General features: G+C 41.3%; 1 protein-coding gene across 2 annotated transcripts in view; it reads right to left on the bottom strand.

The window, feature by feature from the left end:
* Positions 1 to 18919, bottom strand: part of cog5 (component of oligomeric golgi complex 5) — a 70230-nt gene extending 51311 nt beyond the window's left edge. For both annotated transcript variants that reach the window (XM_070549797.1, XM_070549795.1), the window contains exons 1-6: positions 18764 to 18919; positions 15390 to 15529; positions 13702 to 13759; positions 12688 to 12742; positions 11856 to 11925; positions 10567 to 10687 (exon numbers count right to left, since the gene is read on the bottom strand). In XM_070549797.1, coding sequence (XP_070405898.1) covers positions 10567 to 10687; positions 11856 to 11925; positions 12688 to 12742; positions 13702 to 13759; positions 15390 to 15529; positions 18764 to 18803 — 484 coding nt within the window. In that variant the 5' untranslated portion in view covers positions 18804 to 18919. The remainder of the gene's footprint in view (positions 1 to 10566; positions 10688 to 11855; positions 11926 to 12687; positions 12743 to 13701; positions 13760 to 15389; positions 15530 to 18763) is intronic.
* Between the last annotated feature and the right edge of the window lie 1866 nt (positions 18920 to 20785).

Below are 20785 nucleotides of genomic sequence, written 5' to 3' on the forward strand. Positions count from 1 at the left end.
GGGTGTTTGCTCAACACCAAATCTTAGTCGACAGCATTCAAACTTCTTCCAATAAGCCTCCATTAACAGAATCCCCCCCACACACGCCCCCCTCCCCCACCCCCATTGAGAACACTTGTGATAAGTAGAGCCGTGTGACGGGAGAGCTGGAAGGCATCAGTGTCACTGACACACGATGGCTGGCCCACGATTCTAGCTTCCCCAGGGGTCAACCACTTTAAACTGGAAGATGATGAAACCCTAAAAACCCTAATCCTGATACATCAGGAAGGGATACCCCACCCCCTTTAACCCTAAACAGAGTTTACAGCAGAATTACAGCAGAATGGATATCCAAAAAGGATCTAGGGTTTTAGAGAACAACGTTTCTATAAGTTTCCTCTGAGCCTGATTGACCAGAACTGCAAGAAAATACATTTAGATCTGAACAGAGGGGAAGTTAGCCAGTAGGGCTGCAACAAACGATTATTTGGATAATCGACGAATCGGATGGGGTCTCGACACGATTAATCGATTAATCGGATTACGTGGGGAAATTTTTAAAAACTGCTAGGGAAACGTTATTTCTCTCCTTCCTTCACTTTATTTAACACAACATTATTAGAAAACAGTTCAATAGCAGAAAAACAACATGCCATCACCTAAATTGTCTTATAAGGTGTATAGACAGAGACACTAAGCTACACCTATCTGTGACCTAAAATGCTTGGTCCAATTAAACAGCTTAAGGGCAATCCTCATCTGTTTTGTTTGATCTCATCTGTAGACATTTATTATAACTGGGGATGTTGTTACGTCCCAGGCTGTCTAGGGAGCCTGGGGTAACAATGAGGACGCATGTTCTCGTGGTAAACGTAACAAAACAACATTTATTTACATAAATATAAACTCAAAACACAGATTAACAAGACACATCAGCAGCAACGCAAAACGAGTAACAACTAAACTCTCATATTAACCAAATTAATACAAAAACACCACGAAAGACCATCACGATTTCCCTTTTACTGAGTGATGTCTTAATAAAAGCAAGCGAAGGGGTAAAGTATCCTTTACCCCTAAAAGGCGAACGGTTAAACACAGAGAGTTAAGCTCTCAAAGTTGTTACATAAAACTTAAAACCAAAAGCTGCTGAGGAGACAACAGACCAGAGAGAACCTCCCTGGCCTGCCGCTCCCTGAACTGAGGGCTGGCTGACTTTTATGCTGCTGGTCATCAGGATCAGCTGGGAGGATCTAACCGGGAGGCAATCTAGTGAGATTGGAGCCAGGTGCTGCATCTCCTCTCTCACACACACACAGGGAAAAACACAAATGGCTCTGAGCCATAACACTTCCCCTCTAAAAAGGATAATTAAGGTTTACACTTAATTATACTATATCACAATATCCCCCCCTACATACGGTGCCAGCCCACGCAACCCCTGGTTCTGAAATTCCCTTGGTGGAACAACAGCGGGAAGGCGACAAATCGGCGCTGGGTTGATGGTGCGGACTCGACCATGCCAAAAGTCCCACATCCACTGATCACGCAGGGTCAAGCCGAACTCTCGATGGTGATTCACTGTCTGCTCGCTCAGTTCCCCCAGACAGGATTCCATCAAAGTCTTTAACACAAAGAATAAGTCCACAGTGAGAAGATAACAATTCTGACCTCCTTGTTCCAGAGTTGTTAGGCAGGCTTCCACAGCAGGAGTGTTCCATCTGTGAAAGCGGGGGGGGGGGGGGGAAGACAACGGAGCGACCACCTGGCCACTGGAGTAGCATCCCAGTCAGACGTGCCATACCAAGTGGGTTCCTCTCACCCACTGAAGAGCGATTCCTCTGATGATCCATCCTTTAGATCCATCGTCCAGGGCACAACTGAAGAGTCACCTCCCCCCTTGCACACCATGCACCACCAAGGTGTTCAGAACAGAGCTGCTGTGAACTATTCCAAAAGCCAAATGTAAGTAATAACAGTAAGCCCGAGAACATGCGTCCAAGTAAGGTTTGGGATCAAAAATCCCGGACGAGCCCCCCATTTGTTACGTCCCAGGCTGTCTAGGGAGCCTGGGGTAACAATGAGGACGCATGTTCTCGTGGTAAACGTAACAAAACAACATTTATTTACATAAATATAAACTCAAAACACAGATTAACAAGACACATCAGCAGCAACGCAAAACGAGTAACAACTAAACTCTCATATTAACCAAATTAATACAAAAACACCACGAAAGACCATCACGATTTCCCTTTTACTGAGTGATGTCTTAATAAAAGCAAGCGAAGGGGTAAAGTATCCTTTACCCCTAAAAGGCGAACGGTTAAACACAGAGAGTTAAGCTCTCAAAGTTGTTACATAAAACTTAAAACCAAAAGCTGCTGAGGAGACAACAGACCAGAGAGAACCTCCCTGGCCTGCCGCTCCCTGAACTGAGGGCTGGCTGACTTTTATGCTGCTGGTCATCAGGATCAGCTGGGAGGATCTAACCGGGAGGCAATCTAGTGAGATTGGAGCCAGGTGCTGCATCTCCTCTCTCACACACACACAGGGAAAAACACAAATGGCTCTGAGCCATAACAGATGTCAAACAACTAATTTTTAAATGTAATTAAACATAGGCTGTGAATTAATCAAAACTGATCACTATTTCCAAAAATGACTGAAAAAATAAGTTGTCACACACTCCATGGAAACTTTCAGAGAATCCACAAATAGTGGCTTTCAAATGGTTTTGTTACTTTCTGCAAGTTTAGAAAAAAAGCAGATGAGACAGCATGTCTGATAATTTAGTTTTTCATCTGATAATATTAGAACATGTCAGTAATGCCTGAGGGGCTTTTATAAACACTGTATAACTAACACTACTGGAGAGGGTATGAATTACACAGAGGCTTCTGGGGAGCCCAGTTATGGGGGGGGGGGGGGGGGGCATTTTGCCTTGGCCCCCAAAATGTCTTGAAACGGCCCTGGGTGTGTGACTGAGTGTTGAAGGTGACCTGAATAGTATCAAATTTATAAATATTACATGTGTGTAACTTATTGTTTTATAGGTAAAAACGTGTAGTGGAGATAAATCTACCTACATTTTACTTTTCAACACTTTGTTTTGTTTTGTTGTTTTTATTTAACTATTTTCCTGTCCTGTCTGTCTCTCATCTTCCTGCATCTCCTCTTAATTCTCCAGAAAAACTGCTGCCTGGATTCTTACTTTTTCACCTCATCAGTTACTTCTGAGCAGATCAAAGGGATCTCCTGACCGCAAATCGCAGAGCGCGTTTTCGATGCTGCGTCAGGTGAAATCACAGCAGCACAGGTGATGAGCTCCGCAGTAGCAGAGCGCTGCAGGCACAAATAAGACAGAAAATAGAGAACATGTGCAGACATGAACGATCGTGTGCTAATTATAGTTTTTTGCAGTGGCGGCTGGCCAGTAGAGGGCGATAGGGCGCCGCCCTCCCAGTTTTTCCGTGTTTTTAATTTTAATTTTAAAAAATAAATAAATAAAATTAACAATAATCACATATTCTAAGTTAATTGTGTGTTTTGTAACAAAAATAAATCATATATATATATCTATATTGGTCTCTGCCGGTCTCTGCCGAGCTCTGCCGAGTGGTGGAGGCTGTGTGCTGTTTTTCAATCGCCCAAACAGGACGAGACCAGCTGTCCAATTGCTGACAAGAATATCAAAGGGTAGGAATGGGAATGTATCCAATCAGCGTCGACGTTGTTTCAGAACGTTTCAGAAGCATGATGGGCGATGGAGCTACCGCCAAAGGATTAGTTGGTGTTCGGTAGAACTCGGCAGAGTCGTTTTTGGTCGTGACGCAGATGTAACATGGACGCCGCCGGTGACTACAACCAGCATGGATACCGGATCTCAGCAGCCATTGAATTCAGTTCGGTCTCTTCTTCAGTATCCGTTCGAGAGGAGAACTATGGTGGAAAAACTTAATGTCAAAAAGCTTGGACCTAGGGCTGTAGCGAAGCCTCGACGAAGTCGACGGCTCGATTCTAAAAATTTGTCGACGTCAGATCCGGAAGTCGACGCACCGCGCCCACTTGTTGCATCCCCAGGAGTTTGTAAATGGAGGAGGAATCTGCCTGTTTTTCCTCTAGTTCGCCCTCTTCTCCCCCTTCACTAACATCTCCGCCAAATACCGAAGACCCGGAACAACGTCCGTCCACTACTAGATTATTTTCCTGTTTTGCCCGCCTTCGTCTCCCGGCAACGGACAACAACTTCCGGGGTCAGATGCGCTGCTTCGTGTCTATCGCAGATGTAGAAAATCACCGGGAGTGCTTCTCCCTTCATTAAGGAGCTTCTTTCAGACATGAGGAGAGCTGTTTTGGTGGTAGCAGTCTCTCCTCCGTGCTGGTCTGTTTGCTGCTGGGTGTTTTTGGTTTATTTAAACTTGGTAACGTGAACTTAATGTTGGTAAAGCTACTGTTAGCATCTTCGCTAACAGCTTCTTGCGTTGGGATAAGCCGTTACGTTTTGGTTTAGAGTTCATGTTTTTTGTGGTGTAGATCTCCCTTTTATTACATTTAGAGTGTTGTGGGTTTTCGGTTTAGTGTAAAATATCACCTGAGTTTGGTTTAACCCGTAAGACCACTCGCCTCACGCACATAAGTGACCAAAACAAAGCAGCATGGAGACACTCCATCTTCTACCACCTCTCAGGCAGCAGCCTGCTCTCCCAAGTTCTACACGTCACCAGAACATAACCAACCAACACAATAAACGCAGTGTTATAAAAAATGGAAGGCCTGTAGTGTTTATTCTCTTACAGTAAGAATTTATCAATTTTTTTGAGGAATTTATTTGTGATTTTCTGGTTTTTGTTAATTGTGCAATAGAAAAATAATCATTAGATTAATTTTCTAAATAGTCATTAGAATAGTCGACTATTCGATAAAATAATCGTCAGAATAATCGTTTTAAAAATAATCGTTTACCCCCAGCCCTACTTGGACCAGATCAGCCCGACGTAAAGATAAGCCAGCAGGAGAAGGAGAGAGGTAAACTGTACACACGAGGCTTCTCCCGAAATTGGTACACCAGGAAGCAGTGGCTAGCTGGATGCAATCACGCTAATGCGTTATTTTGCTTTCCATGTTTGTTATTCAAAACGGCTGGGACAGATAAGGCATGGATGAGTCAGGAGTTACAGACATGAAACATTTTTCTGAGAAGGTGAAGAAACACGAGTCATCCCGGGCACACATGGACAACAACACGGTGAAGCTAGCCATGCTAGGCAGCAGAGCTAACGTTGCCATGCAGGGAACAACAGCAGCTGGGTGCAGAGGTAAGCTGTACATTACATTTCTGTGAACAAGACAATCAGAATCAGAAATCCTTGGTTGTCCCACAAACCGGGACATTTGTTTAATAACATGTTTAATGTGCAATAACTGTAAAAACTAATTTCAACACACATACTTATTATACATATTTAATCACGTAAATGTGTATTTCATGTAAATTTGTACATACATCAATCTGATTCCATTTTACTTGTTACACTTCTGCTGCAGCAAACAAATTTCCCAGCTTTTGGGACAATTAAACATTTCTGATTCTCAATTAGATGTTTTTACCTCAAATGTAAAAACATCTGATTGAGAATCAGAAATGTTTTATTGTCCCAAAAACTGGTAAATATGACATTTGTAAGAGGATACTGATGACATTATTTCCTATAAAAGTGTTTCCTATGTACTTATCTGTTGTTTTTTATTTATCATATGACAGGTTTTTCACACCATCCTGAGCCATGCAAAAGAAGATTCTTGTCACCACACCCATGACCACAGCCGAATCAGAAAGGTGCTTTTCTACTTTAAAGAGGATTAAGACTTTCCTTGAGGAACACCATGACACAGGATGGGCTGAATGCTCTTGCCATGCTCTCCATGGAAAAAAAAGCTTGTCACAAACATCCCTGACTTCAATAAAAAGCTAATCGAGAGCTTTGCCACTCAGAAGGACAGAAGGACAAATTTCTGTACAAATGAGGTATCACACACACACACAAATGCATCCACTTGATCTTTGTATAAAGTTGACCTTGGCACAACACTCCAGAAATATTTAACAGTGTAAATTTCTGGCATTTTGTCTAAGTGGTGTTTACTACCATTACTGTAACAGTGACCTGCTCATAATTTTTGGTGTTCACTCAAATGTTGAAATTAAACAAAATGTTTTTGTTACTTGCCTCTTGCATTGCCTATTTACCATTTATGGTGGTGTTATTTTATGTGCAATTTAATGCAGTATTTTTCAACCTTGGTCTGCAAGGCAGCGTGCCAATAGTCAGACACACCTGGATTAATCAGTTTGTCCAATGATGTAAGACAGGAAATAAAAGAGCAGTGCTTAATTCAGGAAATAGTGAAGTTGTGCACAAAGCTCAGAAAGCACAAGTTTGTTTAAAAATAAAAAAATAGCACAGCCCCACCAAAAATATTTTTCACCAGCCGCCACTGGTTTTTTGGTTGTGCCACTTTGAGAATGGACCGTGCGCTGGACGCAGCAGCCTGGAGAGCTGCACAACAACGCGCTGTGCCGCTCTCTGCTCAAAAGAGTCCAAAAATGATATAATATAGAAAACTTTTTTCCGGCTCCCCTGATGTGTAGGATATACAGTTCCCCCATAATTCGATCCCTGCTCCTGGATGAAAAGCCGGACATTTTCATCAATACAAGAACCCGCAGTCCGGACGCGCCGGACAGAGAGTGAAAAGTGGACACGTCCGGGGAAAACGGAACGTACGGTCACCATAGTCCTCATAAAGCGGGAAATTATAGATACAGTATTTTGCTCGTGCCCTGGGCCCTTTAGAGTTCGTGGGCCCTGGGCAATTGCCCAGTTAATCCGGCCTTGGGCGGAACCGGTTCGCAGCAGCAGAGCGAGTCCACCCCCCCCCCCCACCCCCCGCTCATCTAATAAGCATCGCGCTCACGACTTTAGACTCTTTTTTTACGAGCTTAGGGCATGTCTAGCCTGTGTAATAATCCGGGACTTGGATGAATCACTTTTGAAAAGTTTTTAATTTACCCGGACACAGAGTTTTCTCCTTCCTCGCTGATGATCCCGACATGCTTGCGTTTAAGACGCTGCATCATCCCGTGCCATGCTAAGTCTGACCTAAACGTTGCAGGTAACGCATGTCTTCGCCTGATTTAACTGAAAATGCTCCCAAACTTAAAAAGCTTTTACTTTTTTGACTCTCGCTGCTTCTGCCATGTTCCTCTTCCAAACAACTGCCGGCTCTCCCTCGCGCTGATCTGCCGGCTCTCCCTCGCGCTGATCTGTCTGCGCGCAACGGCGGGTGGGAAGGGGGGGCGCTTTTGGAAGAGTTGTGCGACACAACGAATCGATGACGCAATTCGTTGCCAACGCTTTTAGTAATCGATTTTCATCGAATTTATCGATTCGTTGTTGCAGCCCTATTAGCCAGAGTTAGCTTCCACTTGAGCCAACGTCCACATGAAAATACAGGAGCAGCAGAGAGACGGGAGATTAGAAAAGACTTTTAGCTGGATGAAACGTTCTGATAAAAATTGTTCAAGACGCTCATCTAGAAGAAGCGCTGCCACAATATAATAAACGAGTTCACTATTGCAGCTGAACTCACAGTGGGACTTCCTTTAACAAAATAAAAGTCAACAAAACAAAACATAGTAAAACTTTACTGTCTTGAAAAAAAATCAAACAATTATAATATAAAATAATATATAACTATGCTTTTACAATTAATTTGTGTAATACAAAAACATGTGAATATTAAAGAGCAAGTCACCCCCTACAAAAAACGTATTCCTCCCACTTCATGTTTGAAAAATGCAACAAATGCTGTTGCCTGGCAGACCGAGGGGGCGAACAAATACACACAAACAGGCTCACAATATCATTGTGACATCATAATGTACCAGCTAACGTCATTGTGTACCTCTTAGCCAATAGCGACGGCAGATTTAAATTCAAATGTAGAGTTTTTACCTGATGACAGCACAATGCCCACTTTTAGGCAGAATATTTAATTTGAACTAAGATGCACAAAAGTGCCAAATTATTGACTACACGTGTCTACAGCACAATGAGGCACTAATTTATATAGTTTGTCAGCAAAAAAGTTGCTTTGGGGGTTTAAGTTCATCTTAATAACGTGCCGAGTGTTCCGTAGAACTGAAATATGATTTGTTTCAGTTTTGTTTAAATTTAGTAATATTCATGACATTTTTGGAGGACTTCTAGGTTAAAAAAAACAAACAATCACAAAACATATTTTAAAAAGATAATTACAAATGGAGTGGTCTTGTGATTTAAAATTATGTATGGGCAGCCTTAAAACTGAAATGTTATCAAGAAGCTACATCAAGATTAGGGGTAGACCGATACATCGGTCGGCTAATATTTACGGTTTTTTATATATCGGCAAAAGTCAATATTTGTCCATTGTAAAGTCAATTTAAAGTCAGGCACATCCTCGAGCAGCCCAGTGCTTTTGCAGAATTTAATTTAAATACAGTTTTACGTGTACTAATAACATCTGCAATATAAATACTCTGAATTAACTTTATTTAGGTGTCTGACTTTAACTGAGCAGTGCACAAAGTCAAGATTAAATAGTTGGTTAAATTCAGAGTTCAAAAACTGATTCAGCTTCAGAAATTTTGAGCATCAACTGATGTTATTAATGACATTTTAGCATGAAAATAAGGTGGAAAATGTCCAGATATCGGCCATCAGGTGACCATTTCCCCTACATATCGGCACCGGTATTGACTATACAAAAAACAAAATAGGTCGACCTCTAATCAAAATTATTATTGAAATCATCAACACAGAAAAATGTATGATGATAAATTCTTTCCCCGTGTCAACTAGCTCTACACGATCTTCCTAAATTTCATAAATGGGAACAAAAGAAGATTTGATTTATATTATTATTTAACATTATTGTCCCTTTATTTGTGGGAAATAACAAAAAAGAGGATGTCCCCAACAAAAAATAAAAAGTAAAAGTTGGAGCCAGAGCATGCTGCTCAGCTCTAAAGACACATCTGAGGTCAAATGACAGCTAACAGATTTACCAGCTTTCCAAAACGTTACGTGCCGGGCTAACAGCCAGACAGCAAAATCAAATGGGTGTCTGGTGAAAAGTCTGTGATAAAATATGACATCTACTTCAGGAAAGATCAAGAGCCACAACATCACATGAGCTGCTGTTAGTCTGGAACTAAAATATCTGGGCTTGAATGTGTTTATGTTACAAAGTTCTTGTTTATTCACTGATCAGAAGCTTTTATCCAAAGAGACTTACAAGTTACATAGTATGCATGTTTTTGGTCTGTGGGAGGAACCCAAAGAGAAGCCAAACATGCATGAGAACATGCTAACTCCACTCAGAAAGGCTGCAGCTGGAAGGGAGTGCAGGTAGTGACACACATCATATGATCAGGTGAAGAAAAAGAAAACAAGGAAATGCCTGCATAATTTACCTTTCTGAAACCAAACCCTGGACAGCTGCACAAATAACTCTACATATCAACTAGATTACAGCTGGTTTAAAAGTTTTGATCAAAATTTCAGAAAAGCTTGACCAAATGGTGAACGCTGTGTACTTGTGTAGCATTTTCTAGGTCAGAGGACTCCAAAGCTCTTTACATTACAGTCAGTCATTCACACGCTGACGGTGATGCGCTACAATGTAGCCACAGCTAGTGATAGAAGCAAGGCTGCTGTAGACAGACACCACCAGTCCCTCTGACCACCACCAACAGGTAAGAATGGTAATGGGTTTGAACCAGCAAACCAACAGTTACACCTTGACCTCTGAGCCACCGTCGCCCCAAAACCAAACTGAAAAACAGAAACCTTGAGTCTTTAACAAAGGAGATGCACCAGAAAAAGGTTAAATAAAAACAAATGAACAGGACCACGGAAGGAGAGTCTGTGACCAAACTGTGCTAAAGGCAACGGGATTACATCCAGTGAAGAGAAGACCATTCCAGCAGGTTAAACAGAAGCTGTCACGACTGAAAATCACCGATCTGTGTCGGCCACAGAGGAAATACTGTAATTTAGTTTGGTGAAGCTAAAACAATGTTGTCATGCCATCAATACAAAGTATGGCTGGTAATAATAAAACTATTTGCCAGTATGATGGCGAAACGATGTTTTTATTAGAATGCAGGGCTGAATTATTAACATTCTGTCTCAGAGCGGCGGCTGCACAGCAGTCCGGTGACATCACAGCCGCCGCGCTCTGATTTAAAGGTCGACATTCCTGAATTCATTGGAGAGGTCACATGAAGCAACCCTGTCCACACTAATTCTGGCCCGACACCATCTGGATCCTTTTACTGCGGCGTGTGTAGTGTCACCATACTGCAGGTGCTTAAACGTCAACACCAGACAAAATATTTAGAGAGTAAAAGTACTTAACAACCAGTCACTACTGTCAGGTGTCTTGTGCTAAAATAATTTATCTCTGGAGCTTTGAGGAACACACACAGCAGTTGATAGAGGGAGACATGTAGACAATGAGCATGAAGTGGCTTACCAAGTTCGTTGAGACTCTGAGCAGCCTTGGTGATCTCCCTGCTACCCCCCTGCAACTGGCCCTGCAGCCTCTTACTCAGGTACAGGATCCTAATGATTCTCCTCAGCAGGTCACAGGCCACCTGGAGCACAAACACCAGGAGACACCATGAAGAACAATATCAACACATTTAAAGGAGGCCAATTTTATTTACTCTTCGTGAGCAGGTTCCCCTGGCCCTGTCAGAGGGCCGCTTGACCTCAGTCTGCTTTGTTTGGATTCGTTTAAAGCTTTGGTGCCAATAAGCTCATATGACCTGGTTCTGATCCAATCTGAGTGCAGTTACATGTTTTTGCTCCACTGATGACACCACATCAGAAGGTTTTATTAGACTACATCCTCAGAGAACACACTTTTAACCAGAAAGCTGGAACTACAGGTGGTTGAATTAAGGAGTGGACTTCTCAAACATTCAACAACATACTTTTTTCTAATAAATAAAATACCTCATTCCATGTTAATCTGATCTTGCATTCATCCCATTTAAATCTGAAGTAATAAATGTTTTTATGTCCTGACTGTTTATATAATGGATGAACCCTCCACGCCGTCACCCGTAAGTTCCTGAAGAGCTGAACTGAGGCCAAATGGGCGGTTCCCACTACCGCCATCTTGGCCTAGTCACACGTCTCATCACTCCCAGAAAATACCATAGTGGAACTGAGAGAAGTGCTGAGGGTGAGGGCAGCTGATCAACACCCATCAAATTCTGAGCCGATGTAGCTATGAGCTGACTGATGCTAACTGAAGCCAATGGAGGTTGGTGGGCGATTTAACCCAGAAACTTGCGGTTGAGCGACGCTGCTAGCCTCTGCCTTCTAGACTGGAACACTTTAACATGAGGCCGAGGCCCTTCCTGGAGCTAGCAGGGGTGCAAGCCACTAGCGCTAAAGGTTCATCTGCTACCTGTCAATCAAAAGAACATGCCCCTAAGTATTCATCATTTCAAGCTTTATTTAAATCTAAATGAATGAGTAACAAAAATGTCGCCCCCTCAGAGTTGTCATGAATGTAACTTAGATCTATTAAACCTAAAATGGTTTTTGAACCAGGCTGTAAACATGTTTATATCTGCTGTGAAGTTGGCATTTTTAACATGGGAGTCAATGAGGAGTTGCTCCTTCCTGGATCCGGCTCTGAAAAAAACAAACACACACACACACACACACACGCGCGCACACACACACACACACACGCACACACACACACCATTACTAATGAGATCACAGATAGGTGAAAAGGGTATTTACCTGCAGTCTGGCTAACTGGGTAATGCGGGCGACGATCTTGTTGTAAGGATCAACAATCTTCGTTCTTATCCTGGAGAGAGATTCAGGTGTTAAACTTTCTAAATATCCAACTGAACACAGAAGGATGTATCTGCCATTGCAGGAAAAGGTTGCTGATGCTGCTATTATTATGATCAATAAGGTGGAAAATAACTTTCTTGGACTAATTGGATGCAACAACCTCAAAATAAGTATAAAGTTTTTGGCAAAAAAAGACATTTATGAAGATGAGAGTAGGTACAGGGCACAGTTTAATAAAAAAAAGGTTGGGATGTTTGGGGCCTGACTCCTCAAAAGATGAGTCTGATATTGCATCACATTCATGTAATTAAAACAAATAGTTTTACTTTTACTTATTGTCTCAGCTTTGTCACTACAAGCAGAAAGGTTATTTAGCACTTTTCATCAACCAGGGGTGCACCAAAGGGCTTTATAGTAGCAAAAAATGCATAAACGTATTTAACAGACTTATCATCAAAACAAAAGGAGACTCAGGATATCAGTTTAACTAGAGTCAAAGGCCAGTGAGCAGAAGTCGATGGGGAGAGGCCAGCACTGGTTTAATGTGCTGCTTTCTTCTTCCTTTCAGAAGACGAGCGGCAGCATCCTGTACGACCAGTAGGTTGGTTGAGGTGATCATCGGTGGAGGGTGAACTGATCTAAACCCTAATTTTAGCAACAGCAATCCAGACACGTTGTGAAGAAAGCATGATGACTTTACAAAAGTAGTTTGGGAACCAGACCTTAGTTTGCATGTGTAAAGGTGAGAGCTAGCAAACCGGTGAAGGGTTACCTGTCCACAGCAGCCTGTAAAGCACTGATCCGGGTTTGCATCATCTGAAGAACCCCTAAACAAAAAAACAGGACAGGTGCCATTTTAAAAATCTGAATCATATCTGCATGAACTTTGGCTCCATCTGGTGGTGAAACTAAGACCTGCAACGACACTTTAAAGGCCAGACCCACTCCAGTTCTCCAGGGCTTCCATCCTGCATGTATTATGTTTCCTACTCCAGCACATGAAGCTCGTCATTTCCTCATCATGTCTGTTAGCTTAAAAACCTGTTAATTGTGCATTTGTTTAACAGGGTTTTCCCAGATTTAAACATATAAAATTCAGTGTCTATCCTAAGCCTGTCTGTCTTCATTTATTTGTAATAATTAACAAGTGAACCCAGCAAAAAACAACATGAGAATGTTGAAGCTAAAGTTAAAAACTTAATAAAAAGTTTAAACACTATTTCCAGAATAAAAATCCGTCAGAAGTGGGTAAATTCAAAAGCAACCAGAGGGAGTGAACCCTGTTGATCTCCAGAACCCAACTGTGTTTATTCTGCTTTCATTACTGTATGAACAAGTGATCTGGCTCAAATTTTACTAAATAAACCATAAAAAATAAATATGGGACATTTACTTGAATATCAGGTCACATCCACAGCAGCATTAACAGAGAAACTCAAAAGAACATCCTTCAATCCATACGAGTCTCAAACATACAGGTACACCTGAAAACACCTGAATCTTATAAAAACGTTTGAGTTGTAAAGGAGCACAAAATTATTTAATCAATTTTCATCAGCTCAAATAAAACACAACTCAATTTTGTGTTTTTCCCCCAAACTTTGGTTTAGAGGCAGGACTTTGTTGCTTCAACGTATGTTCCTGGTAGACTGCTTTAGTCGGTCCTGAAAACATACTGACCGCTTAACCAAACACAGCTGCTTCTGACTGACTGGCTTTATTTACTCCATCACAATAACGTTATCTCAGAGAGAAAAACTGGTACAAATTATCTGACAGGGTTTACCTTCCAGAGACTCAATCCCAGTTGCCTGAGCCAGCAAGTCCTCATGTCTCGCCACGACCTGTAAAAAGGAAACTGTAAAAGTCCAGACCAGCTGCTAATATGTATTGTAATGTTAGTTAAATAGTATGTTTGGTTAAGTAAATTGCTTTAAAAGCTATTTATATTATTAACACTTCTTGTGACCAATAAGTGGTGATACTGCTTGGTCTTATTGTTTTAGTCAGAAGATTCCAGTATTCTTTTATTCATTAAGGGATCGTACACACTTTGTTGGACTCAAGAAACAGTCAGGTTTATCAAATTTAAGAATTTATTTCACAAACACTTAAGACTTGACAAATTGGTTAAACTATTGTACTGTGAGTGGATGGAACTAAGGGTGGTGTCTGGAACTTATGTGTGAATATAATGTATTCAGAGTCTCCGTATCTCAGAAATTGGGAGTTCTGGATGGAAAGAATTTGGTTTGCAAATAAGCTAGAAAGATGTTATCATCAGAACCACATACAGACGCTATCTCGCTGTGCTCTACGTCACCCGTTTGGAGACCCCGTTTGGATCTGAGATGTCCAGGAGCCGACGACCCCACTGCACCTGGTTCGTAGAGAAACCTTGATGCGACCAAATCAGTCGTCAGATGTCTCCGGGTCACAACGATAGATGAAACCGAGCGTCTTAAAAATAACTCTGAAGGAGTTTTGAGTCAGCTTTGTTCTGCAGGAAACTATCTTGTTGTTTCAGCTTCGCAGGTGCGAAAAAGGTTTAAGGTTTCGTCAAAATCCTTCTGGTTAAAGAGGTTTTCGCTCAGATGGCCGGTCTGAAGCTTTTCTCTAGAAACCTCGAACTGTTCGAACGGAGGGAAAAACCAGAGCTGGCTAGTTTTAATGGACTGATGTTATGATGGACTAGCCAACCACAGGTTGACAAGTTTGAGGATATTACCAAGCATCTCAGAGACACACCCTCTGTGATGCAGACTACGAATCTGGGCAAAAGGTTAACTTATGTGTCATGCGTTAACTTAACTTTACTTGTGAGTGCAAATGTTATGACCTCGTCAAGTAAACATACTAAAACAATCATTGAGCACAGATTAATTAAACATTTCATTGTTTATAATTATAAAATCTTGTTTCTTCTGGGAATAAAGGAGTTCACTTAAAAGAGTTCCTCTGTGGTGGACCTTGGAGGAAAGACTGTTATTGTTTATTTTATTATTATCTCTGTCAGGGCTGCAGTCCAGCTGGTGTGAGGAAGCATGCTCTGATTAAAGGGAGTACGTGTAGACTCCCAGTCTGCTGTGAGGGGAAAAGATACTGTAGGATGTGTCATAGCCAGGGTAAGTTGACCTGGCTGTGCATTTGACCTGTGGGATCTCAAAATCAGGCCATTCGTGATGTACAGTATATTATAACACTAAAGAAGCTGGCGTGGACAGCTGATTATAGTCTGAGGCTGAAGGTCTTCTCTAAGACAACATTGAGGGTCTCGTCCATTACGGCAGTGCAGGGATATCCAGACATGGATAAAGTAGTTGGTACTGATCAAATTAAAAAACACAAAAACCCGTTAAAGAAAAAGGTCGAGTCAGACCCTTTGTAGAATAGAATAGGACTTGTAGTTGCTTGTCAACACATAGCAGAATGATCCATAACATCTCTGATAAAGGAAGTGTTCTGGGTCCGTACCTGACTGTGCAGTTCCTTGTCCAGCTGACTGATGCCCTGGCCCAGCTTGGCTAGCTGCTCAGCGATGATGGCCTGCTGGATCGCCTGAGCTGCGTACGTCTTCACATCAAAACCACTGGTAAGAAAATCCTCATAGCACTCTGAAAACACAGTGGACATCCTCAGACCCTCAAAAACATATTAGAGATTATGTGTCCACCTTAAGATAATTATAAACGGACATTTGAAAAAAAAAAATCAAGCTTAAATGAGAAAATATTCAGCTTTTTAAAGTAATTGAGACTCAATAAAACAAACACAAGAAAGTTATTTCTACAATCAAAGAGCAACAGAGTGGAAAGATGATTCCCCTCGTTCTAGATCTTCTAGTTGATCCTGGTTACAGGACCTGAGGACTTCGGTTGGAGTTTATAGTTTATGGTGAGTTTATGACACTTTAAGGAACTCAGATTTATTAATGGAGCAGAACATCTGGATGTCATCTGCATAAAATCAATGGAGATTATATAAAATGTATGAGAGTAATCATTTCAGGTTTGTGTTTATTGTAAAAACAGGAGTGGGCCCCAAAACAGAGCCTTGGGGAACCCCACATAGCGGTTTATATGGAAACATTTGAATGGTAATAAATGGACCAGTCAAAACCAGTTCCAGAGACCCTCGCAGGCCCTGTGGATTCAAGCTGCTTTCCGGAGTTTTCCTCTTTCAGAAATTATGTATGATTTGTCAGAAATCCGTAAAAGTGATAATCTCATAATGTACTGTGATATAATGTAAGCAATAAGTCTTTTTTTTTTTGGCTAAGCACGCCCCCTGCCCGCTTGAGCTCTGTGTGTGATGGCTACCAGCCTGGTCAATGGGATGCAGGAGCCACGATCACCCAGCCCTGGTGATCAGCCTGACACCGCCCCTACTCCTCCTCTCTTCCAGGCTGCTGAGGAGCACAGCTGAGCTGAATCCTGCTGATGACCCACACCTAGGATAATAAGGCTGTGCCTTCAGCAGTCTGGGAGGCAGCAGTGCAGGGGTTCTGCTGTCCTCCAGGCCTCATTTTGTTTTCAACCCCTTCGAGTTGAAGGGTTTTAACTTTTATAGTTTTAACTCCGAGTGATCCAGAGGGATCGTTTTAAAGGTCAACTCTGTGATGCAGTTTTATTGACTTTGGTTTTAAAACACCTTCTGTTCCGGTAAAACTTTTAACATAAGTTTTAACCAGGTGTTGTATGTCAATAGATTGTTTTAGAACTTTTATCAACTTTGTGGATTTTGAAACACCTTCTGTTTTGGTTAAACTTTTCATAAGTTTTAACCAGGTGTTTTTAACGTTGGTAACTGCTCTTTTAATGTTAACCTTTTAGAGTTTTTTGTTGTTGTTTTGCATTATCTTAATAATGCTCGCCATCTGTTTGCACTTGTTTTAGAACCTTTTATAACAATTAAACCCATTTTAACGCCACTGTCGCATTTATGTTGCCCCCTCCTTCACATTTTAACACCTCCTGTCAGGGACATAACACGTGCAATAGGAAACTGAGCGCCGACCAGAACTAACCAATAGCGTTAGACTACCGTTTATAGACGCTTCAAATTTAAGGAATACCTCGGCTGATGCAGCATTGATTAACTTTTCACGGACAAGAAAGTCTCTAAAATATAAAAATATGAAAACACAGCATAACATGAGAATAATACTCGTAAAGCAACGTGTTTTAGCTCTGTTTGTCAGCTACAGAAGCACATTTATAAACAGAAAGGTGAAGTCGCCGTCTTAAACAGAACAGCGTTTTTGTGTGATACGCTTGTCGGCCACTAGATGGTGCCATTGGATAAGAGAAATACTCCAGAAGGAGGCTTTAAGGTGCTGTGTTAAACTGTCAAATAGAGCTTAAAGAACGAGTCACTCCCTACAAGAAACTTACTTCAATCCCACTTCATGTCTGAAAAATGCAACAAATGCTGTTGCCTGGCAGACAGAGAGGGCGGAGCCACTAACAAATACACACAAACAGGCACACAACAGCATTGTGACATCATAATGTACTAGGGCTGGGCGATATGGCCTAAAATTAATACGATATATTGAGGATTTCACCTCAATAACGATAAATGGACGATAACTACAGGAATGCGCAGAAACAAAAGTTGTCCACTAGATGGGGCTGTCACATGTATTAGTTGGGTCACATTTTACTGACTCAAGGCAGTAGAGCTTCTTAAAGCACAAGTCACCCCCACCAGAGTATTACTCCACTCCCACTTCCTGTTTGAAAAATGCAACAAAATGCTGTTGCCTAGCAGACCGAGAGGGCAGAGTCGCTAACAAATACACACACACACATACACAGGCTCACAACGACATTGTGACATCATATGGTACTAGCTAACATTCTAGGGTACGTCTTAGCCAATAGCGATGGCATATTTAAATTCAAACGCAGTGCAGTTTTTACCTGACAATGGCACAACACTGACAGTTTTAGGCAGAAAATTGTAATTGTAACTAAAATGCACTAAAGTGCTAAACTATTGACTACACGTGTCTGCAGCATGATTAGACACGCATTCATATAGTTTATCAGAAAAAAACTTGGTTTGGGGGGTGACTTGCCCTTTAAAGGGACATGAACGCTGCCAACCTACACACATTTTTTTATTATCAAATTTATTGACATAGGAAAAATTATCACGATAAGTCAGAAATTTTGATAACAATAAATTTTTGATTTATTTCCCAGCCCAATGTACTAGCTAACGTCATTGTGTACCTCTTAGCCAATAGTGATGGGAGATTTAAATTCAAATGTAGTGCAGAGTTTGCACAACACCCAGTTTTAGGCAGAATTTCACATTTTTAGGCAGAATATTTAAATTTTAACTTAGAGGCACTAAAGTGCCAAAATATTGATCACTCGTGTCTATAGCATGATTAGACACTCATTTATATAGTTTATCAGCAACAAACAGTTGATTTGGGGGTGACTTGCTCTAGCAGACCTGAAGACCAGAACTGGACACCACCAATGAGGACTAAACTCAACATCAACATGTAGCAGCCTGTTTGGTAACATGTTCTCATTGTTCACACAGATAGGTTTAATTAAACCACACACGTGCTGGTTATTTCGCCCGTTCTACTTCCTGTTGTAAATTTACTGAACATGTCTGACTTTAAAAAGCAAAGATGACAGAAACCCTCCATGTTCGCTGCTCCACGGTGCTGCTTCAAAAACAAATCCCTGAATCGTGAAACACGTCGTAATGGTGACATGAAGGAGGTTTAAACGTGTAGCAACTCAACGTAAACTAAACACTGAAGCATAGGTGCAACATTTGTTTTTAAGTGAGTCAGTTACTGCTGAAAAAACGTATTTTACCATCTTTTAGCAGGTTTGTGGACGCCTCTTGTTCCTCCATGTTGGCACTTCCTGATCAGACTTCTTCTGGTGAAATTGGAGCTCTTTCGCCGCTCAGAGGGCGGAGTGTGAACTGCTGCCACAACATCCGGGCACCGATTACACGCAGATCACAGGGATGCGCTACCACCAGCTCTGGGATCCAAATTTTCTGATAGAAAGCAAAAATCAACACTCACCCTCCTTCTACATTTGGTAAAAGAAAAAATTTACAATTGTAGGGTAGGACCCTAAAAGCTTATAGGTTTAATTGTGGATGTGTTCTATCTTTGGATTTATAGATAATTATTTGATTTTTTTAAATCTAATTCAGGATTTAGGGTTTAAATTTCATTTGTTTATTTTATCTTATTTTAGAAGGAATATATATATGGCTACCTCTGTGAATGACTGATTGTGTTGTAAAGCGCCTTGGGGGGTTCCAGGGCTCTAGAAGGCGCTATATCAAATACAGGCCATACCATTTGATTTAATCCCTTTTCTTCCCATCAAAATAAACAGAAACTAGTTTAAGTTATTAAACTGGATAGTAGGCTACATAGCACTTTTTTAAGGTCATAAAGCAGTGCTCTTCAACTCTTGTCCTCGATATCCAGCGTGTTTTTATTGTTTCACTGTGTGGCGATTGCATGTTTCTGTTGGACACTTGTAAAACAGTCCGGATATTGCAATGTAACTCTTAGAGACACTCACTTTTGAACTAGGGATACTAGCACCGAGTGGGAACCCCCCCCCCCCCCCCCCCCCCCCAAAAAAACTACTCTTGAGAGATAAGCTAATATTTATTAAACACATAAATAAACACACACACATCTGGGGAGGGATTTTCACAGACTCTGGCATTCTCCGTTCTCACACCTGAAAGTCGGTGAAGAACATCTGTTTTATTCTGCCAGACCCATAGGTGCTATACTCTTCTCCAAGGCCAGATTAATGCAGAAACAACTTTATTGTATTTATCTATTTGAACTAAATTAATTAATACACATGACCTGCTTAGAGGCTTGATGGTCTTCTGAACTGGTATCAGCCATCAAATCAGGTGTGCTGGAGCAGGGAAACAACTAAAACATGCTGGATGGAAGAGCTCCAGGACCAGAGATTGAGAGAGCACTGCCCTGAAGACACCAGGATGTAAATCATTTGATGATTAATCCATACGTGTTTCTATTTCTACAGTACAGAATATTGCTATTTTTACCTCCACAGACAATGTTATAAATGTGGCAGGGTGGAGAAATGAGGGCCCGGGCGGGATTTGATCCCCAGGCTCCTGGGTGAGAGTCACGCACTCATACCAGTCAGCCAAAAGGACATCCCCTATGTCAAGTAGCCAGGGCACATGATCAATCGTGACACTGTGACAGGACACTCACACTGTCACATACACTGATCCTTGAAATTAAAGTTTTTGAGACATAAACAGCAGACTGAATAAATACCTGATATAATGTAGTAGGTGGATTAGAACCAGACTGGGTTATTTTGTATTTAAAGTGTAAAATCTGGATCCAACAAGCTTATTATGGGTCTCTGACTTCATGGTTTTCTACTGTAGCCTGGCCTGCCATACTCCTCCTCTGTTTAATTCTGCACAGAGTCTGGCAGGCCAGGCTAGTCCTACTGTAGAAAAAAAATGAAATGGGGAATATGAAAAACTGATCAGACTGTTTATAATACCGGGAAAATATGATATATGTATTTTGAGAACTAATAATAATAATAATAATAATAATAATTATTATTATTATTATTATTATTATTACTGACTACATTAATGCATATTCTAATACTGCTGTGTCTAAACTTTATTTTTCCTGCCACTTTATTTCATTCCAAAGCAGCACAATTCATTCCTGCAATATTCCAATTTTAAATCCCAGTTTTCCAGACTACAGCTCAAACAGCTCCCACTCCTTCGCACAGTCATATATGTTCGCCAGAAGAACGGGAATGTTGTATCTCTGTCGAGAACTTTTAATC

The sequence above is a fragment of the Nothobranchius furzeri genome, chromosome 1, assembly GCF_043380555.1.
Source record: "Nothobranchius furzeri strain GRZ-AD chromosome 1, NfurGRZ-RIMD1, whole genome shotgun sequence".
In the NCBI taxonomy this organism is placed as follows: domain Eukaryota; kingdom Metazoa; phylum Chordata; class Actinopteri; order Cyprinodontiformes; family Nothobranchiidae; genus Nothobranchius; species Nothobranchius furzeri.